The sequence below is a fragment of the Tachypleus tridentatus genome, chromosome 5, assembly GCF_004210375.1.
Source record: "Tachypleus tridentatus isolate NWPU-2018 chromosome 5, ASM421037v1, whole genome shotgun sequence".
Taxonomy (NCBI): domain Eukaryota; kingdom Metazoa; phylum Arthropoda; class Merostomata; order Xiphosura; family Limulidae; genus Tachypleus; species Tachypleus tridentatus.
In genome coordinates this window covers 1,932,827-1,950,234 of record NC_134829.1, presented here as the reverse complement: position 1 = coordinate 1,950,234, position 17,408 = coordinate 1,932,827, and the positions used below count along the sequence as shown (strand labels likewise).

The 17,408-nt window shown below is 31.7% G+C and overlaps 1 protein-coding gene across 1 annotated transcript; it reads left to right on the top strand.

Annotated features, from left to right (window-relative positions):
• Positions 1–1,461: 1,461 nt before the first annotated feature.
• LOC143250214 (cuticle protein 10.9-like) lies at positions 1,462–3,900 on the top strand. The gene is made up of 3 exons (XM_076500699.1): positions 1,462–1,551; positions 2,205–2,282; positions 3,077–3,900. The coding sequence occupies exons 1-3, from the start codon at positions 1,543–1,545 to the stop codon at positions 3,389–3,391; spliced, it is 402 nt and encodes a 133-aa protein (XP_076356814.1). The 5' UTR covers positions 1,462–1,542; the 3' UTR covers positions 3,392–3,900.
• The last annotated feature ends 13,508 nt before the right edge of the window (positions 3,901–17,408 follow it).

Here is a 17,408-nt window from a genome sequence, read left to right as displayed (position 1 = left end):
CTGGTGATAAGTCAGTAATATTACTTTATACAGACAATACCTAGTGATAAGTCAGTGATATCACTTTATACAGACAATATCTAGTGATAAATCAGTAATATTACTTTATACAGACAATACCTGGTGATAAGTCAGTAATATTACTTTATACAGACAATACCTAGTGATAAGTCAATAATATTACTTTATACAGACAATATCTGGTGATAAGTCAGTAATATTACTTTATACAGACAATACCTGGTGATAAGTCAGTAATATTACTTTATACAGACAATACCTGCTGATAAGTCAGTAATATTACTTTATATAGACAATACCTAGTGATAAGTCAGTAATATTACTTTATACAGACAATACCTAGTGATAAGTCAGTAATATTACTTTATATAGACAATACCTAGTGATAAGTCAGTAATATTACTTTATACAGACAATATCTGGTGATAAGTCAGTAATATTACTTTATACAGACAATACCTAGTGATAAGTCAGTAATATCACTTTATACAGACAATACCTGCTGATAAGTCAATAATATTACTTTATACAAACAATATCTAATGATATTCAGTAATGTTACTTTATATAGAAAACACCTAATGATAAATCAATAATGTTAGGTCATATAGAAAACACCTGGTGATAAGTCAGTAATGTTAGTTTTTATAGAAAACACCTGGTGATAAATCAGTAATGTTAGTTTATATAGAAAACACCTGGTGATAAATCAGTAATGTTAGTTTATACATAAAACGCCTTATGATAAGTCAGTAATGTCAGTTTATATAGACAACGCTTTATAATACCTGAGTGATCACGTGATAATAATACAGATAGAAATGAAGGAAAATTAAATAATGTTAGTTCTTATACACAAACATCTGATTCATGAGGCGATATATCACACTATATCACAATATGTTACAATATATCACACTGTATCACAATATATCACACAACATTGACAAACGTCTGGAAGATAAAATGTCAGAAGTTAATTGTTTTCATAATAATTTCACTTTGTGTCACTACGTTCTTACTTATTGAAATTTATTAAACGCGATAACTGATACATTAACTAATGGTTCTTAGCCTGTAATTTATTGTCCATCTGACGACTGAAGCACTGTGATAAGAACAGCCATGAATGTCGTTTGTAACTTTCTTTATCAGCTAATGGGGACAACATGGCCGGTTGCATCAGAAACTGTAGGACACATAAGCTTGACAGACTAGATTTTTCACAGGATACAGAGTGAAGAAAGGCGTTTATACGTGCCCATCAAGATGTAACAGATATGGGAAAGAAACCCGTTGGATTTCTTCTGGTTAATCCAATTCACGTGAGAAATAGAAGGTTTGATCCTCCTGACCACCTATGGATGCAGTTACATATCTAAAAGGGGCGGGCATTGCTAAACTATTTTAAGGTCTTCCGATTATTCTGGTATAAAGGAGAGATTGCTCGTGCTAACTACAAGAGAAGTCCGTCTATTACAACAGTACCGAGAGCCTATTGATAGAAGACCCTTAGCGACGATGTTGAAGGTAGATGTCCAACTAGGAAAAGTTTCATTAGAAAGTAATATTGTATAATCACTGTTTGTTTGCCAAACTGTCCAGATTTATTACATGTCATCTTAAGGTATTACACGTTCGTGAAGCCGTGTGTTTTTTATATATGTTACTACTATGACGTCACCCAATACGCTATGTTTTCGGACCAAAATAAATTAAAGTCTATTGACAGTTGATTTGTAATTGTCAACTTTATAAGTGGAACAAAATTCCCTTTAGCCTAACACTAATGCAACTTTATAACTCTGGTATTCTGTTCCTTGTTAATTAAACACCAAATAGTACGATGGGCTGTCTGGAATATCGGGTTTTTAGTGTTACCAGCCTTGAGGTTTACTGTTGGTCCACTAGGTGGCAAGATGTTTAGTATTAAAATATATGAGAAATTCGCACGTGATAATTTATACCTCACCTGATTACATATATAAATAGTCCAAGATACTAAAGCAAATAACTTATATAATTATTTTACAAGTATTACTTAAAAATATATGTTGTTGTTTTTACATGTTCACCATGATGTTACACAAAGCACTGTGATGATTACGTCGATTTAAAACATCAAAAACTGATCAAATCGTCAGTTTTCCAAACCAGCTAATAGGTTTTGTTTACGGTTTCAGGCCGTGGTGTTTATGACATTTATCGCCGGATGTTTTGCCGGATATCTTGTGGCTCCACAAGCTGTTTCAGCTGCGTATGTAAGTAACATTTAATATTGACATTTGCCTAACACTAACCAGAGTATCTGAATCTGTACTCTTGTAAGAACCCACTCAGGAAAACAATTTAAGCACAATTTCTTTTTTGTGCTTTTACTTCAAGACCACGAAGTGAATATTTGTTATTCATTTATTTATTATTATCTATTTATTTGCAGATATCATTGCTAGTATATTTATCACTGTGTATATATACACATATGTTACTGTTTCTGTGGTGTATTTATCGATTTATATGTATCTTATATCGTTGTCAGTGTAATTTGCATTTTTCTTTAGCTAACGTTACCTTGTTTCATTTTCACCAAATCAAATTTTGATCAATATATTTGAAGTGCTTTTCTCTTTAATACAGCATTTCATATGTTGTTGAGAAATAACTCAATCCACTCTTATGTTATCTACAATAACCTTTAACAGTCGTCAGATAATCCTGTGTAGTGTAAAAAAAAAACAGCCGAATTTCTTCATATATTATTGGGATTACGGCCGAAAATGTCTTTAACAGAGAGAGCATTCAACTGGCGAAACTATTCATTTTAATCTTTATAAGAAATAAAAAGTATATTGAGTTAGCTATACGCATTACCTGGGTGATATTTAGTTTTGGTCCAAATTATAAAACTAGGTGTGATCAGAAGTTGGTATCATACACACGTATTTTTTGTAACAACATTTTTTAACTCGATGAAAACTAAAGCAAACCAAACATCTATCACCTAAAAGTAAACGTGAAATGTTAACACTCAGAAACTCTTTATTAACTGTCACAGGATATCAACGTTCCCACACCGTACGAAACCGGTTATGATACAGTGGATGAATTTGGAACCAGACTTGTTCGTCAAGAGACTGGGGACGGAGCTGGCCGAGTGCAAGGTTCCTATGGTTACGCTGATGCTCAAGGAATATGGCGTGACGTAAAATACGTGGCCGATGAGGGTGGTTTCCGCGCCAGTGTTTCTACCAACGAACCTGAACTGCCAACCAGAACCCCGCTGACGTCGAAGTCTCAGCTCAGGAGCCTCCAGCTGGAGTCCAGCCAGTCGTCGTTCCTTCTGCTCCTAAAGCCGTCGTTCCTGCCGTAAAACGTGTTGCTGCCGTTCCTGTCGTCAAAAGGGTTCCTGCCCCTGCTTATTATGGAGGTTACTATGGAGCTGGGGTTGGAGCCCATATTACGGAGCTGGGGTCGGAGCTTCCTATTACGGAGCTGGGGCTCCATACTATGGAGCTGGGATCGGAGCTTCCTATTACGGGGGTCGCATTGTCGGAGCCCCGTACTACGCTGGATCTGTATGGCCAGCTACTGGCAGATACGCACTTCCCGCTCACCGTGTCGTAAAAGTTCTGCATTAACTAAACACGTAAAGAAATCACCAAGGAAACACTGCAACAGTCAAACTGGGTTAAGCTCACCCTATTAATTCTATTATTTGGTGTTTATTAACACCATTACGTGGGTTTTGCTAATCAAAGCTTTATGTGTTGTTCAGGTGCTCGTTTAGATGCTTGGCTAAGGTTCTACTGTATTATTTCAACTGTTTTGTTTGTATGTAAATAGATAGCTTCATATTTATTCAATAAAGGAAAATCATTACTGGACACTAAATGTTTCCATGTGGATTATTCTTGTGTGATATTTCAATTGTTTATAACTTTAATATTTAGTGTGTATTTCCAATGAGAGGAATATAAAACCACCAGTGTACTCCATGATATTTAGTGTATATTTCCAATGAGAAAAATATAGAACCACCAATGTACTCTATGATATTTAGTGTGTATTTCCAATGAGAGGAATATAAAACCACCAATGTACTCTATGATATTTAGTGTATATTTCCAATGAGAGGAATATAAAACCACCAATGTACTCTATGATATTTAGTGTGTATTTCCAATGAGAGGAATATAAAACCACCAATGTACTCTATGATATTTAGTGTATATTTCCAATGAGAGGAATATAAAACCACCAATGTACTCTATGATATTTAGTGTGCATTTCCAATGAGAGGAATATAAAACCACCAGTGTACTCTATGATATTTAGTGTATATTTCCAATGAGAGGAATATAAAACCACCAATGTACTCTATGATATTTAGTGTGTATTTCCAATGAGAGGAATATAAAACCACCAATGTACTCTATGATATTTAGTGTGTATTTCCAATGAGAGGAATATAAAACCACCAATGTACTCTATGATATTTAGTGTGTATTTCCAATGAGAGGAATATAAAACCACCAGTGTACTCTATGATATTTAGTGTGTATTTCCAATGAGAGGAATATAAAACCACCAGTGTACTCTATGATATTTAGTGTGTATTTCCAATGAGAGGAATATAAAACCACCAGTGTACTCTATGATATTTAGTGTGTATTTCCAATGAGAGGAATATAAAACCACCAGTGTACTCTATGTCGTTACCGACAAGGCTTTTGATCGATATTAGAACTCGCGAGACTAGCTCATTAGTGTGTGGCGTAACATACCGATCATCATGGATGACCAGTGTGGATACCATAGACCAATTGTAATAACCATGGTTGATCGGTTGGACACTGTAGGACATCAAAAGCTGCTTTCCTTATATGTAGCTGCTAAAAATGCAAAACTTCAACAAAAACAGAGAAAACCAAAAATATGTGAAAGTGAAAATTTGTATATATCTCTCAACGGTCTTAGCAAAGCTTCAGGCCAAATTTGATAAAGATCCATAAACTGGGGCGAAGTAATAGTAAGAAATAAAAAAAAACGCCCATAAAAATGTAAAACGCAATTCAAAACGAAATAATTGTGTGTATGTTCCCCTTTATGGACCCAGTGAACCTACAGACCAAACTTGATGAAGATCCATCCACACCATGCGAAGTAATTACACAGATGAAGAACAGACAGTACTCTTACATTTATATAGATAAGTAGTTACATGAACATACCAAACATTACTCTTATATTTATATTGATAAGTGGTTACATAGACATAAAACATATGGTGCTATTAAATTTATATAAATAAGTAGTTACATGGACAGACAAATAGTACTATTATATTTATATAAATAAGTAGTCACATGGACAGACAGATAGTACTATTATATTTATATAGATTACTTGCGTGGATATACAACAAACTACTATTATATGTATATAGATAAGTGGTTACATGCACATACAACAGACAGAACTATTATATTTATATAGATAAATAGTTACGTGGACATAGAACAGAGAGTACTATTACATTTATATAGATAAGTAGCTACATGTACATACAATAGTCACTCTTATTATATTTATATAGATAACTAGCTCGGAGTCCGCTATAAGAAATTGGTTAAAACAAATTGATAATACAAATGGCTATGAAGACATAATTTAATAAAAATAAATTAAGATTGACATAAAAAAAGTTGAAACCGATGTTAATAATAACAAGCTTTGAGACTAATAATAAAAACAACATTTAATATTAAACATAATAAAACATGATTTGATAATATTGTTGCTCGCTAGGGAGAGCTGTTAATTATGATGATGACGTAAAATCTAGAAAATTCACGTCGATGTAATAATGATCAAGTAGGTTTGTGAAATATGCAGAAATACAAGCAGGTTTTAAGTATGGAAACTAATGAAGTACTTAATAAGTTCAGTTATTAAGTATCAGACGTTGTAGTTATCACGTTTATTCTGTTATCAGTTACTAAAATAACGCGTTAATTTTACAAGTTTAATAATGAGTATGCTAGGCCTACATTATGAGTATGCTAGGCTTACATTCGTTTGAGAGATTCTAAGTTATCGTTGCTCTAACGAAGATTAAGAAAGAGGTTAACTAACCCGTTATTGTTCAGTGGACTGGACTCGCCATTACCTTTACCAGAAAGTACATCCAGAGATAGAACACAATACAACACCGATAAGATAAAGAAGTAAATAATAAAAGAAAACTTAATAATAGCAGTATTAGAAAATAGTAATAAGAAACACAATAAATTTGATAATAACAATACTGAAAATTATTAGAGAAAAACAATATCAGATAATACATCAAACACAATGTTAATAATAACTCTATATAACACAAATTATGTTCCTAGATAGTATATGTTATTTCTTAATTGCTCATGTTGTAAAAGTACAGAAAATGGCCATTATTCCCTTCAAACTTTACTTTTGTGACTTGTATAATGAAAGTTAGAAATTAACCTATTTGCTATGTAAAAACTGGCAAATCAGCACATTTTCATTTACATAAAATTTGAATAAAACAACGTAAGTTAGAGAAAACTCTCTATCAGCTACTCAGCACTGAATCTACCTGGAATGTTCTAGAAAATGGTTAAATTGAAAATTTCATTACTCAGGTCAAAAAAGCAAAGTTTGAAGAGAGTCATAGGTCATTTCCATTTACTTTTGTCATAAGCAATTAGGAAATAAAACTTTCTGACCAGGAACAAAAAAAAGTAAAAATTTTGTTACATAGTGTAATCATTACGAGAAACTAGTAATAAGAAACACAATAAATTTGATAAAACTGAAAATTATTAGAGAAACAATATCAGGTAATACTATTTAAAAATCAGTAAAATGAGGCTTATAATAAAACCCGAGATTCACATCAGAAATGACAAATCTGAGTATGATATTAATAACAACAATAGAGACAGGAATTACTGACAAGTTCCTAGAGTAATATTAATTAGAGCAAGAGAGACAGGTTATATCAATGTCTGAGAAACCATTGACTAAATAACTAGGTCGAAGAAAGACATTATGAAATTAACGCTTTCAAGGATTGTAAAAAACAAACAAACAACAAAATACTTTAATTTAATCACACATAAAGTTACAATAAACACTGCTCTATCGGTTTGAGTTTATATGTTGATAAACACCTTAGACAAAGAACATGTGTTACTTAATATTTTCAAGTTTCACAAACAGTTCAACTCACATAAGTTTTAACATAGCATAACGTAAAGAATGTGACATTCCCTTATTGTCTAGACTGGAAAATCAGGTTATATCTTTATATTTTTAAAAAACCAGTAGGGAAGTATGTGAAAACATTTATGTGTGTGTGTTACGTTCAAGAGCTGAAAATGTTACATTAGGTTTAGTCTAGTTCTCTGAAAATATGAACCACATTCAACCAGATGGCGCGAAACGAACATGTCGCCGATCTATATTTTAAAACCGCTTTCACTAATCTCCAGATTTCTTTATGTTCACCATTGATATATTAGGTAATCTTATAATTTAATAGGTATAACATAGAGTTTAGCTTAAATGTTAGTTTAGTGGTCGAACTTTCCTTGCTTACAAATAGCCTGCGAATAGGAATATCAAAGAATATAGCTGACCAATAGAGTAGCACATTTTTGTTACTTCAGTCGAAAAAACTAAGAATCACAGTTGCAAGACTTAGCTCGTCATTGAAATTAGGCTTAAGCAAACGCAAAACATGTAATACGTGACAGAAAATAATGTTCAGTCTTTAGGTTTATTCTATAAAAGTATTGGTAGTGAATGGTTTAATAATCATTTTATAATTTTTTTCCGTTTTTATAATTAATCACCAGATGCCGCATTAAGTGGGACTTTTATTCTCAGAAATCCATTCACAGTGAGTTTAGGATTTCAATGAAACTAAACGAGTAAAACTTTTAACAGAGAAACACTCAGGTGACCGTGCGATTATTCGTTAAATAATAGATCAGACATAATGCTGTTTAGAAATGGTTTTTATGATTAAACACTGTTTGTGTTCTTCTGTATATGGATACATTTAGAACATTACCCATGAGGCCTATGTGTCTGGAAGCTTTGTTTTCAAGATCATATGAAATAAAGTCTTAACTTTTCCTTTCATGCAAGGTGAAAACTTAAACATTCATATAATAACAAGGTAAAAGTAAATGATATGTACCATATAAAATATAGTAAATATGTGCGATAATAATTACTGTATACAAAATAATAACACAGATAAGGGTAAAAACAATATTACTATATTTAACTCAGTAACAGATGCAAGGGTATAAACAATATTACTATATTTAACTCAGTTACAGATGTAAGGGTAAAAACAATATTACTATATTTAACTCAGTGACAGATGCAAGGGTATAAACAATATTACTATATTTAACTCAGTTACAGATGTAAGGGTAAAAACAATATTATTATATTTAACTCAGTAACAGATGTAATGGTATAAACAATATTACTATGTTTAACTTAGTAACAGATGTAATGGTATAAACAATATTATTGTATTTAACTTAGTAACACATATAAGGATATAAACAGTATTACTATATTTAACTTAATAACGCATATAAGATAAAAACAGTATTGTATCCTTAATAGGATATACACTGTTACGTGTAATTTATATCTGGCCACATTCTACACCACGAAGTTCTAAAGTGTATCAGTTTATTTAATATTGTAAGATGTTCCTCTATATTAGGATGATTAACTTCAGGAGAAAACGTGTTACCAATAAATAATGTTTTCTTATTCAACTGAGTTTTTTTTTTTTTTTGGGGGGGGGAGTGGAATTGAAAACGTTTTTCAGTTAAGATTATTATATCCTTTTATTTTTCTATTTATTTAGTTTGTGTTGAACTATGACATTAACAACTCATGTGGTAGTTATTCACTTATCTGATAACTGATTCCTAAAACCTATTCAACGTTTCCAAAGTTATATTTAACCCTCCAGAGGAAAGAAAATAAAAATGTTGTCATGATTGAAGCCACGTACGTTTCAAACTATTACATTTATAATACACCAGACAGGCGCAACAAAAACAAATGTTATCCAAGTTCACAACACAGTTCGATAGCCACGGATTTTTAGAATATTTCGAAAATGAGTATGGATTCAAACTTGAACTGTGTATTTACCTACTTCTCACTAAAGGCGATCCAGATATTAAAAACAATGTAAGAGTTCAATTAGAAAAGCAAAACATGAAATTCCAATTCTACAGACATGGTCATTTTATTTCCACCATTACTTTATTATATGTGACAAGTGACATTACTTTTATTGTATGTGACAGTCAAGTGACATTACTATTATCGTAAGTGACAGTCAAGTGATATTACTATTATTGTATGCCACACTCAAGTAACATTATTATTATTGTATGTGACAGTCAATTGATATTACTTTTATTGTATGTGACAGTCAAGTGACATTACTGTTACTGTATGTGACAGTCAAGTGACATTACTATTATAGTTGGTGACAACTTATCTGTACGACAAGAAAAAATACATTCGCTTTACCAGGTAATTAGCCACTTATAATATAAGTAATGACATAACAAAAACCAAGAAGGTTTTTTCATGGGCCTAACAACAGAAGAAACAGGAAAACCAGACCAATGTCACAGTGACTAAAATTAACTTTAATCAGGGTCTTCTGAGGTATTTTATTTCTTCTGTTGCAACACTACATGTCTGGTTTTGGTAAATTCCAACAGAATATCGGTTTTTCTTTAATCGCTACAGTTACTCATCATAATTAACAGTTTTCTTAAAAATATAAATATCAACTTAAAACAACTTATCAGTAATTTTCAGAATACACGACCAATTATTACTTAACTTATTAGTAATTTTCAGAATACACGACCAATTATTACTTAACTTATTAGTAGTTTTCAGAATACACGACCAATTACTACTTAACTTATCAGTAATTGTCAGAATACACGACCAATTATTACTTAACTTATCAGTAATTTTCAGAATACACGACAAATTATTACTTAACTTGTCAGTAATTTTCAGAATACACGACAAATTATTACTTAACTTGTCAATAATTTTCAGAATACATGACAAATTATTACTTAACTTATCAGTAATTTTCAGAATACACGACAAATTATTCTTCTGCTGTGTCCATAATTGTTTTAAATGAATAGAACATTCGATGATCTTGAATATTATAATAAAAAGTACTGTAAACAACAGTTTTAAGAAACTACTTTGAATATTTTGTAATAACTCAATATAAACATATTTTAAGAAATTGTCTTAAACATTATTTCGTATGTGAAAACTAGTTATAAACTACAGTTTTAACAAAGAACCTTAAACATTATATAAGAGCTAGTTATAAACTACACATTTAACAAACTATCTATAACAATATATAAGAAATGGCTATAAACAACAGTTTTAAGACACTACCTTCAGCACTACATAAATTCCTTAGTCGATAGAAAACTTACAAACAAAATTTTAATTATGATACTGTACAGACGTCAACCGTATGTCAGAAGTTTCTTAGTCTAAGGAGAACTAACAAACGAAATTTCTTTGTGTCACCTTACAAACGTTAAACGTAATCTTATGTTTAATAGATAGGAGTTTCAATTATGACTTCTTGGAGGGGCTTAACCGATGTGACCAAATTAGTTTGTGCTTAGACAAGTTGCAAACGAGTTTGAATCGAGTTACCACCTTAATGGCGTCCACAGTTTGTGACCAAATTAATAAGTTCACAGAGAACAAACAGAAAATTTTATTATACATTCTAAATGTAGAACATTAATAATACCTTCGACTGATTAGTGTTGGTGTTTATTATACATTCTAAATGTAGAACATTAACCATTCTCTGAAATGTGGTATTTTAGTATTTACTATACATTCAAAATTTAGAACAATAACCATTCCTTGGAGTGATTGGTCTTAATGATTCTTATACATTCTAAATGTAGAACACAGTAACCATTTCTTTGAGTGATTAGTGTTAGAGTTTCCTATACATTCTAAATGCAGAACATTAACCACTTCTTGTAGTGATTAGTGTTAGAGTTTCCTATACAATGTAAATGTAGAACATTAGCCATTGTTTCGAGTGATTAGTGTTAGTGTTTCCTTTATATTCTAAACATAGAACACATTAACCATTCTTTGAAGTGATTAGTTTCATTGTTTCATATACATTCCAAATGTAGGATATTAACCATTCCTTGGCGTGATTAATGTTACTGTTTCCAATACATTGTAAATGTAGAATATTATTAATTCGTGGGAGTGATGTAATGTTACCGTTCCTATACATTCTAAATATAGATCATTAATCATCTCTGGAAGTAATGTAATGTTTATGTTTACTATACATTCTAAACGTAAAACATTAAGCATTCCTTGGAGTGAGATAATGGTAATGTTTCCTAAATATTCTAAATGTAGAGCATTAAATATTTTTTGCAATGATGTTATTTTAGTGTTTCCTATACATTCAAAATCTAGAACAATAACAATTCCTTAGAGTGATTTGTCTTAGTGTATTTTATACATTCTAAATGTAGAACACATTAACCATTGGTTTGAGTGATTAGTGTCAGTATTTCCTATACATTCTAAACCTAGAACATTAACGATTCCTTGGAGGGACTAGTTTTAGAATTTCCAAAAACATTCTACACTTAGAACATTAACAATTCCTTAGAAAGATGAGTTTGAGTGTTTCCTATACATTCTAAGTGCAGAACATTACTGTTCCTGGGAGTGATTAGTATTAGTGTTTCTAATACATGCCAAACTATACATTCTAAGTGCAGAACATTACTGTTCCTGGGAGTGATTAGTATTAGTGTTTCTAATACATGCCAAACTATACATTCTAAGTGCAGAACATTACTGTTCCTGGGAGTGATTAGTATTAGTGTTTCTAATACATGCCAAACTATACATTCTAAGTGCAGAACATTACTGTTCCTGGGAGTGATTAGTATTAGTGTTTCTAATACATGCCAAACTATACATTCTAAGTGCAGAACATTACTGTTCCTGGGAGTGATTAGTATTAGTGTTTCTAATACATGCCAAACTATACATTCTAAGTGCAGAACATTACTGTTCCTGGGAGTGATTAGTATTAGTGTTTCTAATACATGCCAAACTATACATTCTAAGTGCAGAACATTACTGTTCCTGGGAGTGATTAGTATTAGTGTTTCTAATACATGCCAAACTATACATTCTAAGTGCAGAACATTACTGTTCCTGGGAGTGATTAGTATTAGTGTTTCTAATACATGCCAAACTATACATTCTAAGTGCAGAACATTACTGTTCCTGGGAGTGATTAGTATTAGTGTTTCTAATACATGCCAAACTATACATTCTAAGTGCAGAACATTACTGTTCCTGGGAGTGATTAGTATTAGTGTTTCTAATACATGCCAAACTATACATTCTAAGTGCAGAACATTACTGTTCCTGGGAGTGATTAGTATTAGTGTTTCTAATACATGCCAAACTATACATTCTAAGTGCAGAACATTACTGTTCCTGGGAGTGATTAGTATTAGTGTTTCTAATACATGCCAAACTATACATTCTAAGTGCAGAACATTACTGTTCCTGGGAGTGATTAGTATTAGTGTTTCTAATACATGCCAAACTATACATTCTAAGTGCAGAACATTACTGTTCCTGGGAGTGATTAGTATTAGTGTTTCTAATACATGCCAAACTATACATTCTAAGTGCAGAACATTACTGTTCCTGGGAGTGATTAGTATTAGTGTTTCTAATACATGCCAAACTATACATTCTAAGTGCAGAACATTACTGTTCCTGGGAGTGATTAGTATTAGTGTTTCTAATACATGCCAAACTATACATTCTAAGTGCAGAACATTACTGTTCCTGGGAGTGATTAGTATTAGTGTTTCTAATACATGCCAAACTATACATTCTAAGTGCAGAACATTACTGTTCCTGGGAGTGATTAGTATTAGTGTTTCTAATACATGCCAAACTATACATTCTAAGTGCAGAACATTACTGTTCCTGGGAGTGATTAGTATTAGTGTTTCTAATACATGCCAAACTATACATTCTAAGTGCAGAACATTACTGTTCCTGGGAGTGATTAGTATTAGTGTTTCTAATACATGCCAAACTATACATTCTAAGTGCAGAACATTACTGTTCCTGGGAGTGATTAGTATTAGTGTTTCTAATACATGCCAAACTATACATTCTAAGTGCAGAACATTACTGTTCCTGGGAGTGATTAGTATTAGTGTTTCTAATACATGCCAAACTATACATTCTAAGTGCAGAACATTACTGTTCCTGGGAGTGATTAGTATTAGTGTTTCTAATACATGCCAAATGTAGAATAATAAACATTACTGTTCCTGGGAGTGATTAGTATTAGTGTTTCTAATACATGCCAAATGTAGAATAATAAACATTACTGTTCCTGGGAGTGATTAGTATTAGTGTTTCTAATACATGCCAAATGTAGAATAATAAACATTACTGTTCCTGGGAGTGATTAGTATTAGTGTTTCTAACAGATGCCAAATGTAGAATAATAAACATTACTGTTCCTGGGAGTGATTAGTATTAGTGTTTCTAATACATGCCAAATGTAGAATAATAAACATTACTGTTCCTGGAGTGATTAGTATTAGTGTTTCTAATACATGCCAAATGTAGAATAATAAACATTACTGTTCCTGGAGTGATTAGTATTAGTGTTTCTAACAGATGCCAAATGTAGAATAATAAACATTACTGTTCCTGGGAGTGATTAGTATTATTGTTTCTAATACATGCCAAATGTAGAATAATAAACATTACTGTTCCTGGGAGTGATTAGTATTAGTGTTTCTAATACATGCCAAATGTAGAATAATAAACATTACTGTTCCTGGGAGTGATTAGTATTAGTGTTTCTAATACATGCCAAATGTAGAATAATAAACATTACTGTTCCTGGGAGTGATTAGTATTAGTGTTTCTAATACATGCCAAATGTAGAATAATAAACATTACTTGGAGGTATGTAATGATAATGTTTCTTATACATTTTAATGGCAGAACACTGACCATTCTTTGGAGAGATTGGTGTTAGTGATTCCTATACATTATAAATGTAGAACATTAACCATCTCTTCGAGTGATGTAATGTTAATGTTTGCTACACATTTTAACAGTAAAACATCAACCATTCCGTGGAGTATTTAGTTTTAGTGTTTCCTATACATTTTAATGTGAACATTAACCATTCCATGTAGTGATTATTGTTTGTGTTTATAATATATTCTAAATGTAGAACATTAACCATTCCTTGGACTGATATAATGCTAGTGTTTTATAAATATTCTAAATGTAGTGCATTTACCATTCTATGGTGTGATGCAATGTTACTTGTCCTATACATTCTAAATGTAGAATATTAACAGTTCTTTGAAGTTATTAGTGTTAGGTTTTTCTATACATATATGTAGAACATTAACCATTTCTTGGAGAGATTAATGTTAGAGTTTCATTTTCATTATAAATATATAGAATATTAACCATTCCTTGTATTGATTTACCGTTACTGTTTCATATAAATTCTAAAAGTAAAACATTAAAAATCCTTGAAGTAAAGTAATGTTATTGTGTCATATACATTCTAAATGTGGAGCATAAACATGCCCTGGAGAGAATAGGGTTAGTGTTTCATACACATTCTAAATGTAAAACATAAACATGCCCTGGAGAGATTAGGGTTAGTGTTTCATACACATTCTAAATGTAAAACATAAACATGCCCTGGAGAGATTAGGGTTAGTGTTTCACACACATTCTAAATGTAGAACATAAACATGCCCTGGAGAGATTAGGGTTAGTGTTTCATACACATTCTAAATGTAAAACATAAACATGCCCTGGAGAGATTAGGGTTAGTGTTTCACACACATTCTAAATATAGAACATAAACATGCCCTGGAGAGATTAGGGTTAGTGTTTCATACACATTCTAAATGTAAAACATAAACATGCCCTGGAGAGATTAGGGTTAGTGTTTCATACACATTCTAAATGTGGAACATAAACATGCCCTGGAGAGATTAGGGTTAGTGTTTCATACACATTCTAAATGTGGAACATAAACATGCCCTGGAGAGATTAGTGTTAGTGTTTTATACACATTCTAAATGTAGAATATAAACATGCCCTGGAGAGATTAGTGTTAGTGTTTCATACACATTCTAAATGTAGAACATAAATATGCCCTGGATATATTAGTGTTAGTGTTTCATACACATTCTAAATGTAGAACATAAACATGTCCTGGAGAGATTAGGGTTAGTGTTTCCAATAAATTCTAAATGTAGCACATAAACATGCCCTGGAGATATTAGGGTTAGTGTTTCATACACATTCTAAATGTAAAACATAAACATGCCCTAGAGAGATCAGGGTTAGTGTTTCACACACATTCTAAATGTAGAACATAAGCATGCCCTGGAGAGATTAGGGTTAGTGTTTCATACACATTCTAAATGTGGAACATAAACATATCCTGGATAGATTAGTGTTAGTGTTTCATACACATTCTAAATGTAGAACATAAACATGCCCTGGAGTGATTAGGGTTAGTGTTTCATACACATTCTAAATGTGGAACATAAACATGCCCTGGAGAGATTAGTGTTAGTGTTTCATACACATTCTAAATGTAGAATATAAACATGCCCTAGAGAGATTAGTGTTAGTGTTTCATACAGATTCTAAATGTAGAACATAAATATGCCCTGGAGATATTAGTATTAGTGTTTCATACACATTCTAAATGTAGAACATAAACATGTCCTGGAGAGATTAGGGTTAGTGTTTCCAATAAATTCTAAATGTAGCACATAAACATGCCCTGGAGAGATTAGGGTTAGTGTTTCATACACATTCTAAATGTAAAACATAAACATGCCCTGGAGAGATTAGGGTTAGTGTTTCACACACATTCTAAATGTAGAACATAAACATGCCCTGGAGAGATTAGGGTTAGTGTTTCATACACATTCTAAATGTGGAACATAAACATGCCCTGGAGAGATTAGGGTTAGTGTTTCATACACATTCTAAATGTAGAACATAAACATATCCTGGATAGATTAGTGTTAGTGTTTCATACACATTCTAAATGTAGAACATAAACATGCCCTGGAGAGATTAGTGTTAGTGTTTCATACACATTCTAAATGTAGAACATAAATATGCCCTGGAGATATTAGTGTTAGTGTTTCATACACATTCTAAATGTAGAACATAAACATGTCCTGGAGAGATTAGGGTTAGTGTTTCCAATAAATTCTAAATATAGCACATAAACATGCCCTGGAGAGATTAGGGTTAGTGTTTCCAATAAATTCTAAATGTAGCACATAACCAATTCCTCTGAGATATGTAATGTTAATGTTTGTTATACTTTTTAAGTGTAGAATATTATCCATTCCTTGGAGTGATGTAAGGTTATTGTGTCTTGTACATTCTACATTTAGAACATTCACCATTGCTTAGAGTGATTAGTGTTAGTTTCCTATACATTTCAAGTATAGAACATTAACTATTCCATCGAGTGATGTAATGTTAATGTTTCCTATACATTCAAATTATAAAATATTAACCATTCCTTGGAGTGATTAGTGTTGGTGTTTCCTCTACATTATAAATGTAGAACGTTAAACATTTCTTTGTGTGATTAATGTTAGCGTTTCCCATACATTTTAATTTTAGAACATCAAGGTAATGTAATATAAGTGTTTCCTATACATTCTAAATGTAGAACATTAATTCTTGCTTGGAGTGATTAGTGTTAGTTTTTTCTATACATTCTAAAGGTAGAATATAACCATTCCATGAAGTGATGTAATGTTAGTATTTCGTAGATATTCTAAGTGTAGAACATTAACTATTCCTTGGAGTAATGTTATGTTAATTTTCCTATACATTCTAAACGTAGAACATTAAGCTTTCCTTGGAGTAATAAGTGTAAGACTTTCTCTACATTCTTAATGTATAACATTAACTATTCCTTGAAGTGATGTAATGTTAATGTTTGCTATATATTCAAAATGTAGAACATTAAGCATTCCTTGCAGGGATGTAAAATATTGTGTCTTCTCCATTGTAAATTAAAGATTAACAATTCCTTGGAGTAATTAGTGTTAGCGTTTTATATATATTCTAAATGTAGAACATTAACCCTTCTTTGGAGTAATGTAATGTTAGTGTGTGTTATACCTTCTAAACGTAAAACATTAAGC